General features: G+C 41.8%; 1 protein-coding gene across 2 annotated transcripts in view; it reads right to left on the bottom strand.

Annotated features, from left to right (window-relative positions):
* Positions 1-20,793, bottom strand: part of BRCA1 (BRCA1 DNA repair associated) — a 220,792-nt gene that overhangs the window by 123,960 nt on the left and 76,039 nt on the right. For both annotated transcript variants that reach the window (XM_077252036.1, XM_077252038.1), the window contains exons 5-6: positions 16,414-16,502; positions 10,604-10,758 (exon numbers count right to left, since the gene is read on the bottom strand). In XM_077252036.1, coding sequence (XP_077108151.1) covers positions 10,604-10,758; positions 16,414-16,502 — 244 coding nt within the window. The remainder of the gene's footprint in view (positions 1-10,603; positions 10,759-16,413; positions 16,503-20,793) is intronic.

Here is a 20,793-nt window from a genome sequence, read left to right as displayed (position 1 = left end):
TCATCATGACTTCTTCTTCAGGAAATACCACAAAGACAGATCAGGTTTTGCTGCAGAAAAAAAAAAACTATGCACAGATGCCCAAGTAGCTGCTTTACAGAGCTGCAAATCCACTGCCTGATGACAAACCTCCCAGGAAGGTCCTACCACCATAATCTTTAATGGGGCCTCCCTAGCCTTATGCTTAAAAGGCTGCACAATAGCAGACTTGATGCCGCAAGCAATGGTCACTTTAAAAGCGGCTTGATCCTTACGGGGCCTCTGTGGTATAACAAACAAGGAATCGGAGTGCCTAAATGACGCAGTAGCCAATAAATAATATTTTACTGCTCTAACAACGTCCAAGCTGTGCTGAGCCTTCTCCCTAGGATGAGAAGGTGCTGGACAAAAAGGAAGGTAAAACAATAATCTTCATTAAAGTAAAAAAGTAAAGCTACTTAAGGGAGAAAAGACAGAACCGGCCTCAACACTACCTTAGCCTGATGGAGAATAGAGTAAGGGGAGTGACAAGATAGTGCCGCAAGCTCAGAGACCCTCCTAACTGAAGTAATGGCTATAAGGGAAGCTACCTTAAAAAAAAAAAAAAAAAAGACCTGAAGAACTGAAGAGCCTCCAACACAAGATTAAGGTCCCAAGAGTCCAAAGGGACCAGATGAGTGGCCCAACATGTGCCAGCCCCTGGAGAAAAGTCTTAACCTGGTGTAAGAATGCTAAATCCCTCTGAAACAGAATAGCCAGGGAAGATACCAGACCCTTGAGGAAGTTATGCGCCACCCCTGCTTCCACTCAACTGTAAGGAGGTCAGCACTGGCAAGGGGAAAAAAACACTATAGGTGAAGTACTGTTAGACTCACACCAGAGAAAATAAGTCCTCCAAGTGCTATGGTAAACTCACAACGAGGATGGCTTCCGAGCTCTAATCATAGTATGGATGACTTATCCAGACAGATCTGCAGTCCTCAAAAATTGTGGCTTCAATAGCCACACCATCAAATTAAGAACTAGTAAATTCAGAAGGAAGAACGGACCCTGGGACAGAAGGTCTGGAAGAGCCCATGGGACATGAGCCAGAAGATTGATAAAATCTGAATACCAGGCACTCCGAGGCCAATTTGGAGCAATGAGAATGACTGGAACACCTTCTACCCTGATCTTTTAGAGAAGTCTGGGTAGAAGGGGTAAAGGTGTAAAGAGAAGGCAAGGTGAACTGGGACCTGGGGAGATTACCAGGATGTCGCCTGTCGATCCAAAGAGACCTTGTTACAAATTTTGGTACCTTGTGACTTAGTCTGGTTGCCAATAGATGTACATCAGGTATACCCTACCGTCGACAGATCAGCCTGAACACCTCTGGGTGAAAAGCCTACTCTGTGGGTAGCTGCTGGCAACTTAAAAAGTTTGGCTCCCAGTTGTCTACCACTGGTATATAAACTGCAGAAATTAAGAGGAACGTTGACCTCTGCTCACTCCAGAATACCTGCTACTTCCGCCATAACTGATGGGCTTCATGTGCCCCCTTGGCGATTGATAAAGGCCACAGCAGTAGCATTTTCTGACTGAACTCTAATCAGCAATCCCTGGAGTAGGTGCTGCCAATGTAAAAGAGCCAGACGGATAGCTCTGAACTCAAATGCGTTGATTGGGAGCAGTCTTTCTTGCCTGCTCCAAAGCGTTTGGACCGTCAAGAGACGGAAAGTGGTTCTCCAAACAGATAGTATGACATCCGTGGTGAGCACTTGCAACTGAATGGAACAAAGAGAGCATCCTTAAGATAAACAGGTGTGACGTCAACCGCCATCTGAGAGACTGGTAGCAATGAAAGGGAAGACAAATAAGCAAATCCAGGGACTGTATTGATCTGTCACAAGGTGCTAGGAGCATGTTCTGTAGAGGACTTGAGCAAAAATGAGTAAACGACACCAACTTGAAAGTCACAACCATCTTTCCCAGGACCCTCGTACAAAAAAGATGGGAATGTCTACCTGGTCAGTTCAAAGTTCTGATGGAAGACTGAAGAGATTATCTCTTTTCCTCTGGAAGAAATACCGAGGACTGAAAGGTGTCGAGTCTCAATCCCAGAAAAAGTAGCCACTGTGTTAGAAAGAAAACAGACCTTGTCCTGTTGACAATCCAACCAAATCGCTCCAGGGACTGAAGAACGATATGTAAGCTCTCTAGATTTTGAGCAAAGGATGGTGCTTTGACAAGAATGTCGCCCAGATAGGAGAAAACAATTATTCCCATGGACACTAGTAATGCCAGAATTCCAGGATCTTTGTAAATATCCTGGGGCGCTGTGGCCAGCCCTGAATGGGAGAGCCCTGAATGGAGAGTGATTCTGACTGACTGCAAAGCAAAGAAATAGCTGATGGGCGGGAAAAATTGACACATGCAAATAAGGCTTCTTTACACTAGCGTCGGGCTCGGTCCGTCGCAGTGCGTCGGGCCGAGGTCACCGACGCTAGCGTTGTCTCCGCCGCACAACGGGTGCAGCGGATGCATTTTTCCAGCGCATTCGCTGCCCCATTGTGAGGTGCGGGGAAGTGCGGGGAGGTGGGGGTGGAGTTCCAGCCGCGCATGCGCGGTCGGAAAAAGCGGACCGTCGGGAGCAAAAAACGTTACATGTAACGTTTTTTGGTCCCGACGGTCCGCCACAACACGGCGCAACCGTCGCACGACGGTTGCGACGTGTGACAATGCGTCGCAAATGCGTAGCTAATTTTAGTCAATGCTGAAGAAACGCATCCTGCAAGCACTTTTGCAGGATGCGTTTTTTCGGCAAAACGACGCATTTGCGACGTATTGCAGTTAACGCTAGTGTGAAAGTAGCCTAAGCATCTCAAATATCTACTGAAGAAAGAAACTTTCTGGTTTCCATGGATACAATCACTGACCAGGGCGACTCCTGAAGTGACCTAGCCGAAAGCATCTGTTCAAGTGCCTGAAATCTAAATTAGGAAGCATCAAGCCACGTATTTTGGGGATAACGAGTAGGTTTGAATAAAACCCTGTGATGCGCTCTGAAGTCGGGACAATTACAAATCACCCCTGCTTGAAAGAGAGAGGTTATCGCTTGATCGAAACTGGCTCTTAAAGTGGCGTTACCCAAGAACAAAATCAATATAACTTGAAATAATTTCCACAATTGGATTTGTTTAAGCAAATATGTTCCTGTGCCGAGATAATCTTATAAATGTGCCCCTGCTATGTACTGTGTAATGGCTGTGTCTGACCGTGCAGGGACATGGTCTGATCATATCACAGCTCCTGACCAGGGGAGGAAGCAAAAGAGTACGCAGGCATTACAGCAGGGGATCACAAATAATTATTTCTTTGCAGTAAAACCTTGTTTAAAAACAGGCAGTGAAATGTTTTACCACACAGAAAGAATCAGCTGTGATCCCATGCTGTAATGCCTGTATACTGGTTTGCTTCCTCCCCTGCCCAGGAGATGTGGTATGACCATGTTCCTGTACGGTCAGACAAAGCCATTACACAGTACTCAGCATGGGCACATTTATAAGATTATCCCAGCGCAGAAACTTTTTTTTTTAAATCACATCCAATTGTGGAACTTATTCTTATTTCCAAATCTACTGATTAAAATGAACTTTTGTTTGTGGGAAAGCAAACAATTCTACCACCTGTGGACCCAGAGGGGGTGTCTAGCAAGTGTCGCTCCATAAAGGTAGCTCTCCTTGGCTCCTAGGAGACCTTTAGTCTAACCTGCCAGCCTGACTCATTCAGTGCAAGAAACTAGCGAAAGGTACAAACTTGCAAGGTCTCACACCTCCGAAAAGGGAAAGCTGGCCCTAGACTGAGAAAGCAGGGTGCTTCTAGCGCCTGTTGCGTCTGAAATAACCTTGCATAACCTGGTCTCAAATATGCGAGACCCTTGAAAAGGTAGACCTGTTAAAGATTTCTTTGAAGCCAAGTCCACCCTGCATACATTGAGCCACAGCACGCAGCAAGTTTTGACACAATTACTTGCCGCCTGGGAAGAGCACTCCACCACATCCAAGGATGCTGAACAGAGATACAGTGCTGTGCAAATTAAATGGGACACAGCATTTTTTAAGTAAAATCGTAAGTTGGTTACCAGTCAGTGATTAAAACCAGTTTTAATATATAATAAATAAATCTTGCTCAACTAGCCAGTGGAAAAAGGTAATTTTCAGTGATGAAACCCATCTTTTTGTTCAAGGGTACAGAACAAGTGTTGTTAGAAGAAGCAAAAATGAACCACTACGATTTGATCATATTCAACAAACTGTAAAACACCCTCAAAAACAGATGTTTTGGGGCTTTTTTTTTTTTTTTTTTTTTTTTTTACAGCTGATGGTACAGGGAGCTTATTTCCTGTTGATGGTATGATGAATTCATCCAAATACATAGACGTTTTAAAACGTTTCATTGTGCCATTCAGGCGTAAATTTGAAGGGACATTCCAACAAGATTTGGCTCCATGCCACAATTCCAAGTGAAAAAATTCCTGGAAGAAAATAAAGTAAAAGTGCTGGACTGGCCTGGCAATTCACCAGACTTAAATCCTATAGAAAATTTGTGGAGCATTGTGAAGAGACGTCTTGGAAAAATGGACTGTACAACCAAAGAACGCATGATAAACCATGCCATACAAGTGTGGCTCCATGATGAAGAATTGAAGAATGTATGCAAAAACTTGGTAGAATCAATGCCAAAATGCATTGAAAATCGCATATCTGATAAAGGAGGACATATATCTTACTAAAATTAGCATGTAACAGTGCATTATAACATTTTATTATTAAATATTCAAAAATGTGTTTTTTTGCTTTGTCTTAATTAATTTGCACAGCATTGTACCTCCCTGCCTGTGCAATTTGATCAGCAACATCGGTTAATCCCAGATCCTGGGAACCAGCCAACAACAGATAATCAGCTGTTCGGCACCGCAGCTGCATGTGTCGCGGCTGTGTGACAGTCACATGCATGGAGAGCCTGTTTGTTGGGTGCCGAACAGCTGAATATCGGCAGCGCTCCAGGTATCCGGGTTCCCAGGCAGCTATTCGGTAAGCGCTATAGCTATTCACTCGTCCTCGTCCTTAGATATAACACCTCCATATGGCTATGATTCTGAAAGCGTCTGTCTGGGTGCTTCCATGCTTTCTGAAACACCTAAGTAAACGCCACATGCTTTAAAAAATAAAAAATAAAAAAGAGGATCTAATCACGTGCTTATCTTTCCTAAACAAAAAAAAAAAAAAACGGTTTCAGTAAGGGGAGGTTGTTGGGCGGCACAGCTGTAACTCCCAGAGAGGTGTCCACTGCCAATACCAAACTAGCCACCATTTTCCATCTGATATGCATCAAGGAAGGAATCTGAGGGGAGCAAATCCCGAGAGAGAAAAGGGTCTGGGCAGCGCTGCAATGGACCACTCCTTCCCACCACCAGTCTAACCCTGACCTGCCAAGGCCAAGGGACCAGCTGGAAGAGTAGAACCGCCAGCAGCAGCACCTGCCCTCTGCACAGATCCAGTACTTAGTTGCTACATGGATGAAACAGAGTAAACAATTACACTTGTTAACCCTGAGACAACCATTCAGAAAAAAAACAAAGTGGTTAGCACCTAACCAAAGGCAGGTCTGAGACAAACCTTGCCTTCAACTCACACTACACTTAACAGAGGAAGCCGGCAGAGTATAGTCTGCGGGGGAGAAGCCAATTTTATTTAATTGCAATAATAGTGTCAGCCCCCAGGTGGCAGCAGACTATCCCATCCCACTGTGTCCCCCAATAAGACGTACAAAAAATATAGTCATTCTACTGTATGAAATTACTCAATGTCAATTGAGTCCCTCAGCAGTGCAGTCTCAGAAATATTGCCTTAACACAGAAGATTTAGGCTATGTTCACAGGTCCAGTAGTCATCCATTAGAATGGATCCAGCAGCAACCTGTTGGCAAAAAGTTGTGCAGACACAACTTTCTATCTATTTTTAAAAAACTAATTGTAGTGGGATCAGTTTATGGTTTGTTTTTTTACCATTGAAGCTTATGGAAAACGGATTCCGTTCATTAGTCATCCGTTGTTCTCCCATTTGAAACTATTCAATGCGCCAGTCACCAGTGGTTTCTATCGACCTACTGTAGCGACTGCCTATACCAGCGTGAGATTTCTTCTCTGAAGAGGCAATTCGCACATTTCAAGGTGAAAACACAGAGGTCCAGAGTTTAGAATGTGATGTCCTTTATTGTTCTGTTAATCGGGGACTGCTGATGACACTGTACATCAAACTAATCCTTCAGGGCAGGATTCTATATGCAACGTTCCGGTTACTAATTCTGCTCTTCAGGACGATAGACGTCAGGAAAGTTCATCGCTGAAAAACCTTACTTTCAGATTTATTTTTTAAGTTCAAAGTGCATTTATTCCCAGAGATCTAAAGCCTGCAAAGAATCACCAGGTTTTGTGCCTGGTTCACTACCCGGTGCCCCTTTTAACCAGTGAACAAGGGAATCCTGACACTCAATGGTCAAATAATCAGAGGTTTGGAGGAATTTTAGGTCCAGTACACTTTAATGCAAACACTTACATTATTAAACTTGTAGCTCTGCAAAGTGCAGATCTTTACATAAAGTAGATATTCCCAGTATGTCTTATTAGTCAGCCACATTAAATCTGCGGAATTATAGTCACTCTTTAATTTTTGCATTGCACAGCGCATTAAAAACAAAAATGGCACGATTCTCCAAATTCCACTGAAAATCTGATGTATCTGGAGTCTATTTTGACCAACGCAAGCAAAAGCAATTTAAAAAGGTCACTTTTACAAAGACTACAAACTTCAAGACTGAGGACATCGCTTTCCAAAAATAATTTTGCAAGGATGAAAAGAAAGGTCGTAGAGTAATGGATAAGGGCAGAACAAAAGGGAGCTCAAAATAAATCAGACTAACTAAGGCAACGCTTACATGGCGTACAGCGATTGTTTAAAATGAGAACAATGGCACATAGAACAAATTCTGGGTACACAAACAATATTCGCTAGGACAGCCATCCATTCTGTGCAACTCAGAAGAGGCCGCAAGATAAAATCCCCTAAATGAGGAGTAAGGCTTCTTTCACACTTCAGTTGTTTGGCGTCAGTCTGCTCCGACATAGTGACGGATCGACGGTTCCGTCACAATTGTTGAGAAAACGGTTCCAACGGATCCGTTTTTTTGACGGATCCGTTACTTGGGGGTTGTCTGGGAAAAGTATCTACTTTTTGGAGCATGCGCAATTGCAAAAGCGGATTAGGGCGACGGATCCGCCGAAATGACGGTCGCGACGGATCTGTCGCCCATAGGCGGCCATTCTATGGAATGACGGACGCGACGGATCCGCCGCAAACCGTCATTTCGGCATTGACAAAAAACGTTTCAATGTCCGTCTATGTCTAGACAACGTCCGCCAAATTTCGACGAATCCGTCGCATGACGGATGGAACGGACGACCATCCGTCACAATCCGTCGCCAATGCAAGTCTATGGGAAAATAACGGATCCACCAAAAAAAAAATGACGGATCCGTTATTTGAGGAAACTGGCGGTTTTAGACTGACGCCAAACAACTGAAGTGTGAAAGAGGCCTTAGGCCCTACAATTGACTACCAGCATCAGACAAAAACATTTACAGTAATACATACCTGACCTTCATATTTTAATTATGCAGGTTTTCTAGACAATCTGAAATTATATGGAGAGAAAGCTGCAGACCAAAAACTGGGGATCACCAAAAAAGGTACAAAAATAATTGTATTGAATACAGGGCCGACACACATCATAAAAACAATTAAAAGTCAAACAACATGACAAATGGAAACCCAAAAAAGCTTATAATAAAGCTTAGGACTACCCCTCCCAAGGCCAGTACATAGATTTTATATTGTAGTTGGTACAGAGAATTAGTATTCAAAATTCTCCGTGGGCATCTCCACGGGCTCCCCCATTCTCAGGCCATTCACATACTATGTGACTTACTGGGTCTGTATTAGTCACTCAATTGTTATTATAGCAGGGTTCTGGATTGTTTCCTCAGCAGATCTGTTGGGCACTGGTTGAGATATGCGTTAATTATGATGCCTGTTTTCTTTGATGTGCTATTGAGTGGCTACTTATCTATTTGAAGTTGTATTTGATGTACAGTTGTAGTGGTGCAATGTGGTGTAGCTTTTCGCCACTTAGAGGTATTTATTGTACAGATTATTCATTTCTATAGCATGTAATTTTGCACAGTTATTCATTGTTACCTGTATACACTGATCTAATGGTCATCAGCATTTGCTGGTTGAATTTTGTATACTAATTCTCTGTACCAACTACAATATAAAATCTATGTACTGGCCTTGGGAGGGGTAGTCCTAAGCTTTATTATAAGCTTTTTTGGGTTTCCATTTGTCATGTTGTTTGACTTTTAATTGTTTTTATGATGTGTGTCGGCCCTGTATTCAATAAAATTATTTTTGTACCTTTTTCGGTGATCCCCAGTTTTTGGTCTGCAGCTTTCTCTCCATATAATTTCTGATATTTTTGTGTTGACTCTGGGTGTATCCCTTTATATTTGTTGTGGTGCCCTCCCAAACAAATTTTGTTTTCTAGATAATCCATGTAAGAAAAGTTTATAATAAAGGGGTTATTCAGCATCTCATACTTCCATATCCAGAGAATGTCCGCTGGCCACCAGCCAGACAGGCATAGTACAGGAAATCCAGGCATTGTGCATGCATCTACTGTAATTAACATGACAGGTACATGATGCCCGCTGGCGCTCATGAGACCGGGTTATCACTTCAGGTGCTCATTTATTCCCATAATGTGGAAGTAATAGGTGCCAAATGACACCTTTAAAATGGTTCATTTATAATATTCTAAGACTGGAGCTACTAGGTAATTTTCACCACAACACCAGTCACATGGCCAAAAACTGCTGTATGCTGGGTTATGCAGGTGAATGGGGTCAGATTTCTCCCCTAGGGTCCCGCAACGAGCAGCTTGGAAAGAGCTGTATTTTTTATAACTTCCTTGTTACAGTGGTGGTATACTGGGGGTGCACATGCTACAAGACGCCCACAAAGTCTAGCCCAAGAATACACCAAACTGAATTCTCATTGGTGATCATTCAAGAATACTCCCAATCCTGACTTATTTTACTTCACATGTAGCCCTGTGGCTTTACAATAGTGCGCACATTATTCCACGTGTACTCTTTGGAGGTATTTCTACGTTGTCACTGATGCCAAGTTACCAGGTGTAAAGTTACAGTCTCACCTCTCTCTGACGGCATCTTATCTTTTTAGTTTTCAAATAAAACTTTCCCATCAGTCATATAAGAAATTTCATATTATAGAAAACTTAAAAAAAAAAAATGAACTAAGTAGGTCCTAAGTGAGCTCCCGCTGGGCTTGTTCAGATGTAGTATATTTGATGAGTGATTTCCGTGCGTTTTCAATTAGAGAACAGTTTTAGTGTAACAAGAAAATTATTGAAACTTGAAAAAGTGTATGGTGTCAAAACTTTCAGCTTTTCCTCATTGAGAACAAAATGTCTTAAATAAAAAAATAATAAAAACACCAAAACAAGCGTAAATTCGGCTCTGACTAGGTTTTTTTCTTTTCCTGCATGAAAAATGCATGTGTACTAGAAAATCAGTCTAGAATTATTCTGCTTTATGTGACTGATATGCTTTCTTTAAATTCTTCAATTTTATCTATTTTATTCACACAATATGTGATGAATCTGTATTTGATGGGAGTCCAACTAATCCGGATAGCTGAGATGTGTGAGAATGTGTAACTAGTGTTCTATTCAATTCTATGGATCTGACAAAAGGGCTATAGCCCTCAATCCCAAAGAAATGAATGGAGTGGTGGCCACGCACGCACACTCCCACTCCATTTACACAGGAAACGCAGATCATCAGATCTTGGGGTAAGCAAAGATCCCAGAGGTCAGATCTCCACAGATCATAGTTTATCATCTATCCCATAACCTGTGGCTCGGCAGCCACATGTGGTTCGCGGGACCATGATCTGTGGCTCACGGCTGTCATCTTGGTGCATTAGTAACAAGTCTAGCCTGAGGAACAGGTCTGCAGATAGTTACTTTTTTTTTTTGAACAGCCGTGCACAGAAGAGAAGCCCTCGACACTCATTTATTTGGTGGGGGGATAAATATGGAAAGCTGGAGATAAAATTATAGAGTGACCCTGCCCCTGAGGTTCTTGAAGCCAGAAGTGCAAAAGTGTGGCAAGTATGCTTTATGTAAAAATACTGAATGAGTGGGCAGCGCAAGATGTAAGTCTTCTGCCTACAAAGGAAGGGGCACAGGGTCTTAATTTACTTTTTCTAGGGAAGGCATGTCTTTCTTTATATCAGTTAATGTGGGGAAAGCGGCGCTAAATGTGACTCATTTCTCAGAGCTGAATGTGGCTCTCACAGTAATAAAGGTTGGAAACCAGTGATCTATCCTGTAGATACGCGATACACTCTTTGGAAACAGAACGTTTACATACTCTGCTGTTCAGCACTGGTCTAAATGGTCCGAGCCCGGAGATTCTAACTGACTTATTCAGTCTAATTACCAGAAAGGACAGGCGGCGTTCACAATTTCCTCCGCGCTCTACTCCTCTCTTGGTTCGGTTTCTGTACCCAGTGCTCTGCACCACAGGTTGGTCATCCTTTTTCAGTGACTCTTTATGGCTTGTGACAGTACTGGCATAATCTTGACTTGGGAAAACTTAGTAGGGAAAAAAAATACAAAACAATACTTTATATGAGAATAAACCCTCAAATCTTCAAAGTTAATATGCTAACTGGATACATCAGTTTATATAAACACAAATATTAGGATCATATGCAAAAATTGTGTGTGTATTATAATTCTATATAACATTAGTTTAGCGTATAATACAGGGGCCAGTCTCTGAATCATGGTATAGGCTACCTTTAATAGGTCAATCCCTAGCTTACAAAGGTTGTACCATTTCAAAACAATCGCCAATAGCTGCAGATGGCTATATATCTATATCTCTCATATATATAATCTATCTCTATATCTATCTATCTATAATTTTCTGGAGCTGCTCCCAGTGGTCCCGTACTGGCTGCCACTGAAGTCACATTAACAGCACAGCAGCCCCAGTGGTGAGCTCAAAGGCTCTGAAGGGTGCGCTCGGTCTACATTGGCAAAGTTGCTGAGCACACCGATTGGCAGCAACACTGTCGAAATGACATCAGCACCTCAGCCAATACTGGCCACGTAGAGCAGAGCCAAAGACTCTCGCTATGCCAGTGGACGGTGAGTAAACAGGAGACTGGTATTTCATAAACTGCTGCCAGGAACAAAGATTTGCTGAAAAGGGACAACCTGTTCAACTGTAGCAAAAATCTGAAATGACTGGACCTCCAATTTCTGCCGCTGTATGTGATTTTTCTTCTTATATTGACCAATGTTTTGTGATATGAAAAACAACTGAGGACAGTTAGAAGTGCTCAGCACTGCACAGATGTTCCAGTGTAAAGAAGGTAAGAACTAGACCAGACAACTGCGATAACGGATGGAATGTTGGCTTGCATGTTCCTTTATGGACAACTATTTATTTTTTTACTTTCTTTATTCCCATCTCATGGAATCCTTGAAGTATTTTTCCAGCCATTGTCATTTTACCTTTCAGGTTTTCACTTTAGTTAAACTATTAAGGGACTATCCTATTAAAGGGAACCTGTCAATTAATTCACAGCCTGATTCCTGTAACAAACACTAATACGTTTAAAGAGAACCTGTCAGCATGATTTTGCTTGTTGGAATTAAAAGGCCTGGCCATAATGGCGCTGTTATACAAATTAGATTCCCTTGGGGCAGCCCCTCCTCCTGCCTCTGGTGTCTGCATCTGCCTGTTTGAAAGTTAGCGTTGGCGCTGTCCTCCTGCTTGCACAGACTGATCTCCTGGCGGTATTCAATAAAATAGTGCCAGTGATGGAGCATGCGCAGACTGACCTCCCAGCTGTCTTCAGTACAGTGGAGCCAGTGGCCACTCTTGCGCCATTTTACTGAAGACCGAAGGGAGATCAATCTGCGCAAGCACAACCCATCGAGGTCTTACCCCTATGCACCAAAGTCTTATTACAACTAAACTTCAAATGCTGATTAAAGAACAACCACCATGCAGATTTCTTCACTAAAAGCATCAACATATTCTGTATAATAGTGTCATTATGGCAGTGTCTTCACCTTAACATGCAAAACATGCTGACTGGTTCTCTTTAACTCTGAAATACTGTGGGTTTTTAAGTGAGAAACTGTGTAAAATGCAACCGGGAACAAAATGACTAGTCACAGTTATGGGTCAGCCATCTTTCTCCTTGCCCGCTCAGCTAGACTGACAGGTCTCTCCCTAAAGACAAGAAATAAATTCATTAGTGATGAGCACAAGTGCTCATTACTCAAGTTAGCCAAGGGTGCTCGGGTATGCACAGAGTATCGCGGGTGGTCGAGTGAAATGTTCGAGTCCCAGCAGCCACAGAGCATGAGGGGGATTGCCTGAAAAACCCGGGCAATTCCTGCGGTACTTGAACAGATCATTCGAGCACCCACGATACTCGGGGCATTCCAGAGCAACAAGCACTTGCGCTCATCACTAGCATTAATGCTGCTACTGGATAGAGCAGTATAAACCAAGTGACAAATGATTAGAAATGCAAATACTGGTACCCTTAGATTGGTAGTCCCTCAACCAGCAGGATGAGCTACTATTAAGCTTCTTGATTAAAAAAATGTAAAAAAAAAAAACTCAAGTATTACAGTATCACTTTTTTTTCAGAATTAAAGCCATTTACAGTCATTGCCGAAAGTGTTGGCAATTACACAGGTTTATTTCCTGTGTACATTCGAACACACACAAAAAAAATGGAGAAATAAAAAATACAAAAGCAAACAAACTTGGATATAATTTCACACGAAACCCCCAAAATGAGGACAAAAATGATGGCACCTTTCCAAAATTGTGGGTAAACAACTTGCCCACGGTGTGCAACATAATCAATAAGTTTACAATCCATGGAACAGTAGCTAATCACCCTGGACGTTGACAGTAGAGAAAAAGTGATGAAAGGTTGCAACACAGGATAGTCCGGATGGTGGAAAAGCAGCATCAATCAAGTTCCAAAGAAATGCAAGCTGTCCGGCAGGCACAGGGTGCATCAGTGTCAGTGCAAACTATCCGTCAACATTTGAATGAAATTAAACGCTATGGCAGGAGACACAGGAGGACCCCACTGCTGACACAGAGCCTCAAAAAAAGCTAGACTGCAGTTTGCCAAAATCCTTCTGGGAAAGCGTCTTATGGACAGATGAGATCAACATAAAGCTTTCTGTTAAAAGCACATCATTCTCCTGTTTACTGAAAATGGAATGAGGCCTACAAAAGGAAAGAACATAGTACCTACAGGCAAATATGGTGGAGGTTCAAAGATGTTTTGGAGTTGTTTTGCTAGCTCTGGCACTGGGTGCATTGACTGAGCAAGGTATCGTAAAATCTGAAAATTACCAACACATTTTGGATCGCAATAGAGCGCCCAGTGTCAGAAAGCTGAGTGTGTCCCAGGTCATGGGTCTTCCAGCAGGACAATGACCCAATCATACTTCAAAAAACACACAGAAATAAATGGAAACAAAGCACTGGAGAGTTCTAAAGTGACCAGCAATGAGTCTGGATCTAAATCCCATTGCACACCTGTGGAGAGATCTTAAAATTGCTGTTGAGAGAAGGCACCATTCAAATATGGGAGACTTGGAATAGTTTGCAAAAGAAGAGTGGTCCAAAATTCCAGGTCAGAGGTGTAAGAAGCTTCTTGATGGTTATAAGTAGGGTTGAGCGAAACGGATCGGTCAATTTCATAAGTCGCCGACTTTCAGCAAAGTCGGGTTTCGTGAAACCCGAGCCGATCCCAGTGTGGGATCGGCCATGCGGTCGGCGATCTTCGCGCCAAAGTCGGGTTTCACATGACACTTTAACCGCCACTGAAGGAGTGTGGGCAGCGTGATAACATAGGTCTCGTCTTGCTTTCTGCGGCGTCACAGGGGGTGGGGGTATAACCGCCATCTTACCATTTGAGAGAGAGAGAGAGAGAGAGAGAGAGAGAGAGAGAGAGATCCCCATTGACTTGCATTGGGTTTCGTGTTTCAGTCGGATCCCCGACTTGTCGCAATAATCGGCCGATTTCACACGATCCGACTGTTGAGAAAGTCGGGTTTCACGAAACCCGACTCGATCCTAAAAAAGTAAAAGTCGCTCAACTCTAGTTATAAGAAGTGATTGATTGCAGTTATTTATTCCAAAGGGTGTGCAACCAAATATTAAGTTGAGGGAGGCTTTGAGAGAAATTATGTTTTGGAAGGTTTTGTGTGAAATGATGTCCAAGTTGCCTTTTTTCCCTGTTTTCTTTTTTGTTGTAGTTGTTGTTGTTTCAATACACACAAGGGAAATAAACATATGTATAACAAAACGTGTAATTGCAATAATTTTCGGGGAGAAATACTTTATTTTCTGGAACAACTTCAAGGGTGACAACACTTTCTACCATGACTGTTTTAACACATTTTTCCCGCAGTTGCCTTTAAAAGAGATGACAGATTAAGATTTGAGATCTATATACAGCTGTGTGAAAAATTATTTTCCCCCTTTCCTGATGTCCTATTACTTTTGTATATTTATCATATTTTAAATGTTCCAGATCACCAAACAAATTTCAATATTAGACAATAGCATAAGTAAACACAAAAAGCATTTTTTAAATGCAGATCTTTATTATTGACGGAAAACAAAATCCAAACCTACAGGGCCCTTTGTGAAAAAGGTGATTGCCCCCTAAACCTAATAACTGGTTGGGCCACCTTTTGCTATCAAGCGTTTGTGATAACTGGCAATGAGTCTTGGAACTCGCAGGCCATTTTTGCCAAGTCTCTTTCTTATAGTAAAGTCATGAACACTGCAGTTCTTTAGATGTTGTTGTGGGGTCTTGTGACCTCTTGGATGAGTTGTTGCTGCGCTTTTGGGGTAATTTTGGTAGGCCGGCCACTTTTGGGAAGGTTCACCACTGTTCCATGTTCATGCCATTCGTGGATAATGGCTCTCACTGTGGTTCACTGGATTCCCAAAGCTTGAGAAATTGCTTTCTAACCTTTTCCAGTCTCAATCTCAATAGATCTCAATCACTTTGCTTCTCATTTGTTCCAGAATATCTTTGGATGCAGCATGATGTCTGGCTTTTGAGGATCTTTTGGTCTACTTCACTTTGTCAGGCAGGTTCTATTTAAGTGATTTTTTGATTACTGCCACACCTGTTCTCAATCAGGCCAGCGCATGGCTAGGGAATTTGAAATCAGATTCCTAAAGATGTGATAAACTACAGTTAATTTATATGTCTTAATGGAGGGAGGGGTTGGGGGAAAAAAATCCAAACCTACAAGGTCCTGTGTGAAAAAGTTCTTTTTACCTAAATAAAGGACCTTCATTTAAAAACTGCATTTCGAGTTTACTTGTTTTATCTTTGTCTAAGGCTGCCATCACACTAGCAGTATTTGGTTAGTATTTTACATCAATATTTGTAAGCCAAAACCAGGAGTGGAACAATCAGAGGAAAAGTATAATAGAAACATATGCACCACTTCTGTATTTATCACCCACTCCTGGTTTTAGCTGATAAATACTGAGGCAAAATACTGACCAAATACTGCTAGTGTGATGGCAGCCTAATACTTAAATGTGTTTGGCGATCTGAAACATTTAGGCGTGACAAACAAGCAAAAGAATAGGAAATCAGGAAGGGGCAAACACTTTTTAACACAACGATATATCAGCTAAGCAGATAACCTTTAGACAATGGGATGTGAACATAGAACTTATTGAACCATCCATCATCATGAATTTGAAGAGGACCAGCTAACCAGGACCAAGGTGATCAGTTTTTACCCAGGTTTTATTTACACTGCTCTCCTGATTATTCAGCTTTTCCCTTTTTCTTTGTTTTGTTTTTAAATACGCCATATGGTTCCAGAGATACGAGTCTTTTTAGTTTGTGCTAGTTTTTACAGTCTTTCAATAGGGGCAGGGCTCACAGAGTAACTATGCAGGGTAACCTAAAAACATGCCCCCAGAGAATCCATAAGATACACCCCCAGAAAATACCATGAACCCCCTAAAAAAAAATATAAAAATTACAACTGAATAAAAAGGACAATATCTCTGGAACCATATGGTCGATTAAAAAAAATGAAAAACAGAATACTCAGAGGAGCAGCAGGAATAACATATGAGCAACAACTAGCCAATTTTGACCTGATGATAGGTCGTCTTTAATCCTTGGATTCAATTTCCAAGAAATCTCAACTTACATTTATACCCAGAGTCCAGCTCAAAAGCATTTATAATTTTCAGGAGACCATCAACCAGAAGCTTGAACCTTGGACTATCCTGGAGACTTCTGCAAAAAAAAAAAAAATTATATATTATTTACACACAAATTTTAGTTTATTTTTCTTTTCAAGTGGTGCATGAAAGTTAAACCCTTAAGAAGTTTCTGCATAAGTTTAAACTAAAACTACATCAAATTTGTACAAAAACAGAATGATTGAGACAAAGGAGACAAAACTATTAAACTACACATTTCTATTTCTATTATTTTTTAGGAAAATCATTAACTAGCCTGTAAGTGTTATGGCTTGTTCAGAATCACCGTTAGGAAAGGTCAGGTGACGCAAATTTCCCAGCAGCAGCCATGGGTTCTTCTAAGTAGCTGCCTAGCACTCTGAAAATGAAAATGGAGGAAGTCCACAAAGCAGGAGAAGGCTATAAGAAGATAGCAAAGCATTTTTAAGTTGTCCTTTCCTCAGTTCGAAATGTAATTAAGAAATGGCAGTTAACAGGAGCAGTGGAGATCAATATAAGGTCTGAAAGACCAAGAAAAAATTCAGTGACAATTGCTTGTAGGAGTAGTAAAGAATAGTGATGAGCGAGTGTGCTTGGATATCGTCCGAGCATCTTGGGTGTGCTCGAATAATATGTTCCAAGTCCAAGTGGCTGCATGTTTCATGGCTGTTTGTTTGTTATCCCCGCATGTGTTGCGGTGGGTAAACATGCAGCTGCGGGGACTCAAGCACACTTGCTCATCTCTACTACAGAGGCAAATTGGAACTCCCGCTTCAAGGTAAAAGACCTTCAGAAAGAGTTAGACTGAACAGTACAACAAAGTATTACAACGTCCAGAGACACCTGCAAATATATGGCCTTCATGGAAGTCATTAGAAGATAGCCTCTCCTGTATCCTCATCACAAAATTCAGTATCTTAAGTATGCAAAAGAACAGCTAAACAAGCCTGAATCATTTTGGAAACAAGTCCTGTGTACCAATGAGTTTAAAACAGAACTCTTTGGCCACAATGAACAAAGGTATGTGTGGAGGGAAAAAAAAAAAAGGGCAAAGAATTTCAAGAAGAGAACATCTTGCCAAACATTAAGCGTGGGGGTGGATCAATCATACTTTGGGGTTGTGTTGCAGCCAATGGCCCAGGGAACATTTCACAAGTAGAGTGAAGAATAGATTCAATTAAATTTCAACAAAATCTTGATGCAAACAAAACACCATCTGTGAAAGAAAAAAAAGCTAACTTTGAAAAGAGGATGGCTTCCACAAATGGATAATGATCATAAACACATCAAAATCCACAATAGAGGGGCGTGTCTGGGATGCAGGGATGAGAGGACGCCTTGCTGAGGAGCTCCCACCAGGCACTGCATCTATCCCAGCTCACTGTGTCTGCACTGGCCTTTTTCTTCCCCCTCGATGGACTCCAGGAGAGTGAAGATCCCTGTGCAGACGGGAGCGCTGTTGGTCGTCCCTGCAAATCCTAAATTAATTCTCCAAGAGATATTTAATTACATCCTGGGGGATTCACCTTCAAAGCAAATTACATTTCACAGAGCTCATTGTGCTCTGCAACCTAAAGGGCCGACACCATATCCACGTGACATAATCTGCTGTCTCCAGGATTAGGAAGGAAAAGATCATGACAAAGGCCAGGTCACAGAAAGATAATATACTCGGGAACAGTAGTTCAGCTGTTTCCAGACTTGTCTCACTTCACTTTACAGAAACGAAGGTCTCTCAGACCCCTATTAAACACCCTGAAAGATCTATGAATCCCATATAGATGGGGTTTCCACATTGCCCTAACAATTCCCTTCCGGTGAGCTTGCTCTCTGGAGGATTTACCAGCTTTTTGTGAAGCTTTGGGGCAGCAGACCTCCAAGATTGTGGACTAGGACACCCCTGTTCCAGTGGGACTACCACTCCCAGTCTGGAATAAAAGAAAAACGAGATCGGAGAGGGCCGGGAGAGAAGGGTGACGCAAAGGGACAGCCCTCTACTAGAACTTGCTGAAACGTCCTTTAACAATCTTATATAAAACGTTGTTGTTTTGTATCTCCTAACCCGTTGATGGGGGGGCTACTGCAGTCACCTATTACTTGCTATAAGCATAATGCTATTTAAGATAAGTGGAGCTGTTTTCGGGTTATGTGGAACTATTCGAACCGTATAAGCAATATTAGCCTGGGGGAGCCCTGGTTTGTCCTGTTGGAAAGGTGTTACTTTTCCTACTCTCAGTTTCCTCCCACCATTGCGCGGGCTAAACTCTGGGCTCCACCCCCTTAGTAATTTTCCTGGGGTTAAGTGTTTTATTTGTATTCCTAGTGGGCTCAGCTAGTTCCACTGGAGTAACCCCAGTCCAGGAGATTTATCCTGGGAAATATGGTTCATTAAGGTTCGCACAATTTTCCTTTTTTATTATGTCTTTCCCTTGCCCTCATTCCCACCCTTTATTTCTGCTTAGGCACAGCTTTCTGGACAGGAGATGAACGGACCATTCGAGGGTCTGGGGAGTCATCAGCAACCAGAGAGTTTTGGAGAGGAGACAAACTTTGGGTCCTCTGCACAAGTGAGTAACACATACGACCAGTATAACCTGTATAATATCACAATGTTAGGGGTCTCAATTCCCCTAGGAAATGGAGGCTCACCTTACAGGGAAAAAAAATCCCAAAAAGCCGACATAGCCTTTTTACAGGAGACCCACTACAATAAAACTGGCACATTAAAGTTTGCTCTTAATTCCTTCCCTACGTCTTACTCGGCTTTTAATAACAATAAGAGATGCAAGTGATCAAGGGACATATAGATCCGGGAGAGGCATGTTGTTCTAGTGGCATCTGAGGGGTAAAGCAATTACCTTATGTAATTTATATGCTCCGAATACGTGACAGATCAATTCCTGAGGAAGGCGTTTTCTTTACTTCAGAAACTTCCACCGGCAGCTTTACCAGTAGGAGGGGATTTTAATGTTCCCTTCTCAGAGATATTTGACAGGCACCCTGTGGGAGGTAGCGCCCCTCAGAAAATCTACTCAGATTAGCACCAACCCCCCTTTTTCCCTTATCGTCGGGTCAGCTAAATGCTGATATGTAATAGGTAACTATTTTCTAACTGTTTGTACAATTTTCCCTGATAAACCGTACTTAAATAAAGAATTTAAAAAAAAAAAAAGAAAATCAGTTAAAGTACTTCTCTTTACGAAAGGTTGATAAACTACTCAAATAAAAAACAAAAATATTATGAAAAAGGCAACAAGGCCCACACATTAATGGCCAGGCAATTGAAGGACAGGACTTTGTATTAAAATCCCCCAGCCCTTAGGGGAGGGGGAGGAGGAGGGTATGGTACGATTCACTACAATCCATCTGAAATATAGAATCGAAACATTTGTAGGATGGAATATATGATGGCTATGATGGGAGCGAGAGTGGATAGCTTATAGCCCTGGAACTATTATTGGGCTCAGAATAATTGCTAGACACCCTGTCTCCCCGGACCCCAGTGCCTTCCCTCCTCTACCTCTTTCGGTGTCTGTCCTGTCTTTATATGTGATGTCAATTTGTCAAGAACTGTGTTGTAAACTCAAGTAAGGGACTAGACCGAAATGGCACCAAATATAACCTCTTTGGAAATATACTTGAATTTTAGCGTTTAATGTTTTCCTATGCATTGTGGTCATTACTGAGAGAGTGTTTCCCAATAGCTAGCTCACTTTATTGTGTGCTTCGATTTTGAAGTTTTTTTTCTTCTTCTGAAGCTTCTTAAAAGTTGTTTACTCACAGATGAATCTGAACGTAACTGTTTGGACTTTGGTTTTCAAATGTTAAAACTATAAAATGTAATCAAAAATTATAGCTAAAAAAATGCACAATAGACCACCTTTGAAAGGTGTAACACGAAGATTTTACAATGGCCCTCACAGTCCTCTGATCATCATTGAAAATCTGCAACTAGACCTCAAAATAGCAGTGCATGCAAGACAACACAGGAATCTCACTGGAAGAATGGATGAAAATCCCTAAAACAAGAATTGAAGAACACGGGCTACAAAAAGCGTTTACAAGCTATGACACTTGCAGAAGGGGATGCTAATAGGTACGAACCTTGAAGGATGCTAAAACCTTTGCATCAGGCCATTTACCTTTTTATAATTTTAGGCCTTTTACAGAGCATTTCATCTTCAGCTTCCTCAACTGTTCACAATAACAAATTTTGACCAAGGGTAATTCAGAAAAAGAGTAAAGTTTTTGGGCTGGTTGATTATTTAGGATTATTTAGTAAAGAAGAGACTCAAGATATAGTATTGCTAGATTTTTTATTTTTTTTGCTCCAGTGGCAAACTGCA

This window comes from Ranitomeya variabilis, chromosome 4 (assembly GCF_051348905.1).
Source record: "Ranitomeya variabilis isolate aRanVar5 chromosome 4, aRanVar5.hap1, whole genome shotgun sequence".
NCBI lineage: Eukaryota > Metazoa > Chordata > Amphibia > Anura > Dendrobatidae > Ranitomeya > Ranitomeya variabilis.
The sequence above is the reverse complement of the archived record's forward strand: the minus strand, read 5'-3'. Positions and strand labels throughout refer to the sequence as shown.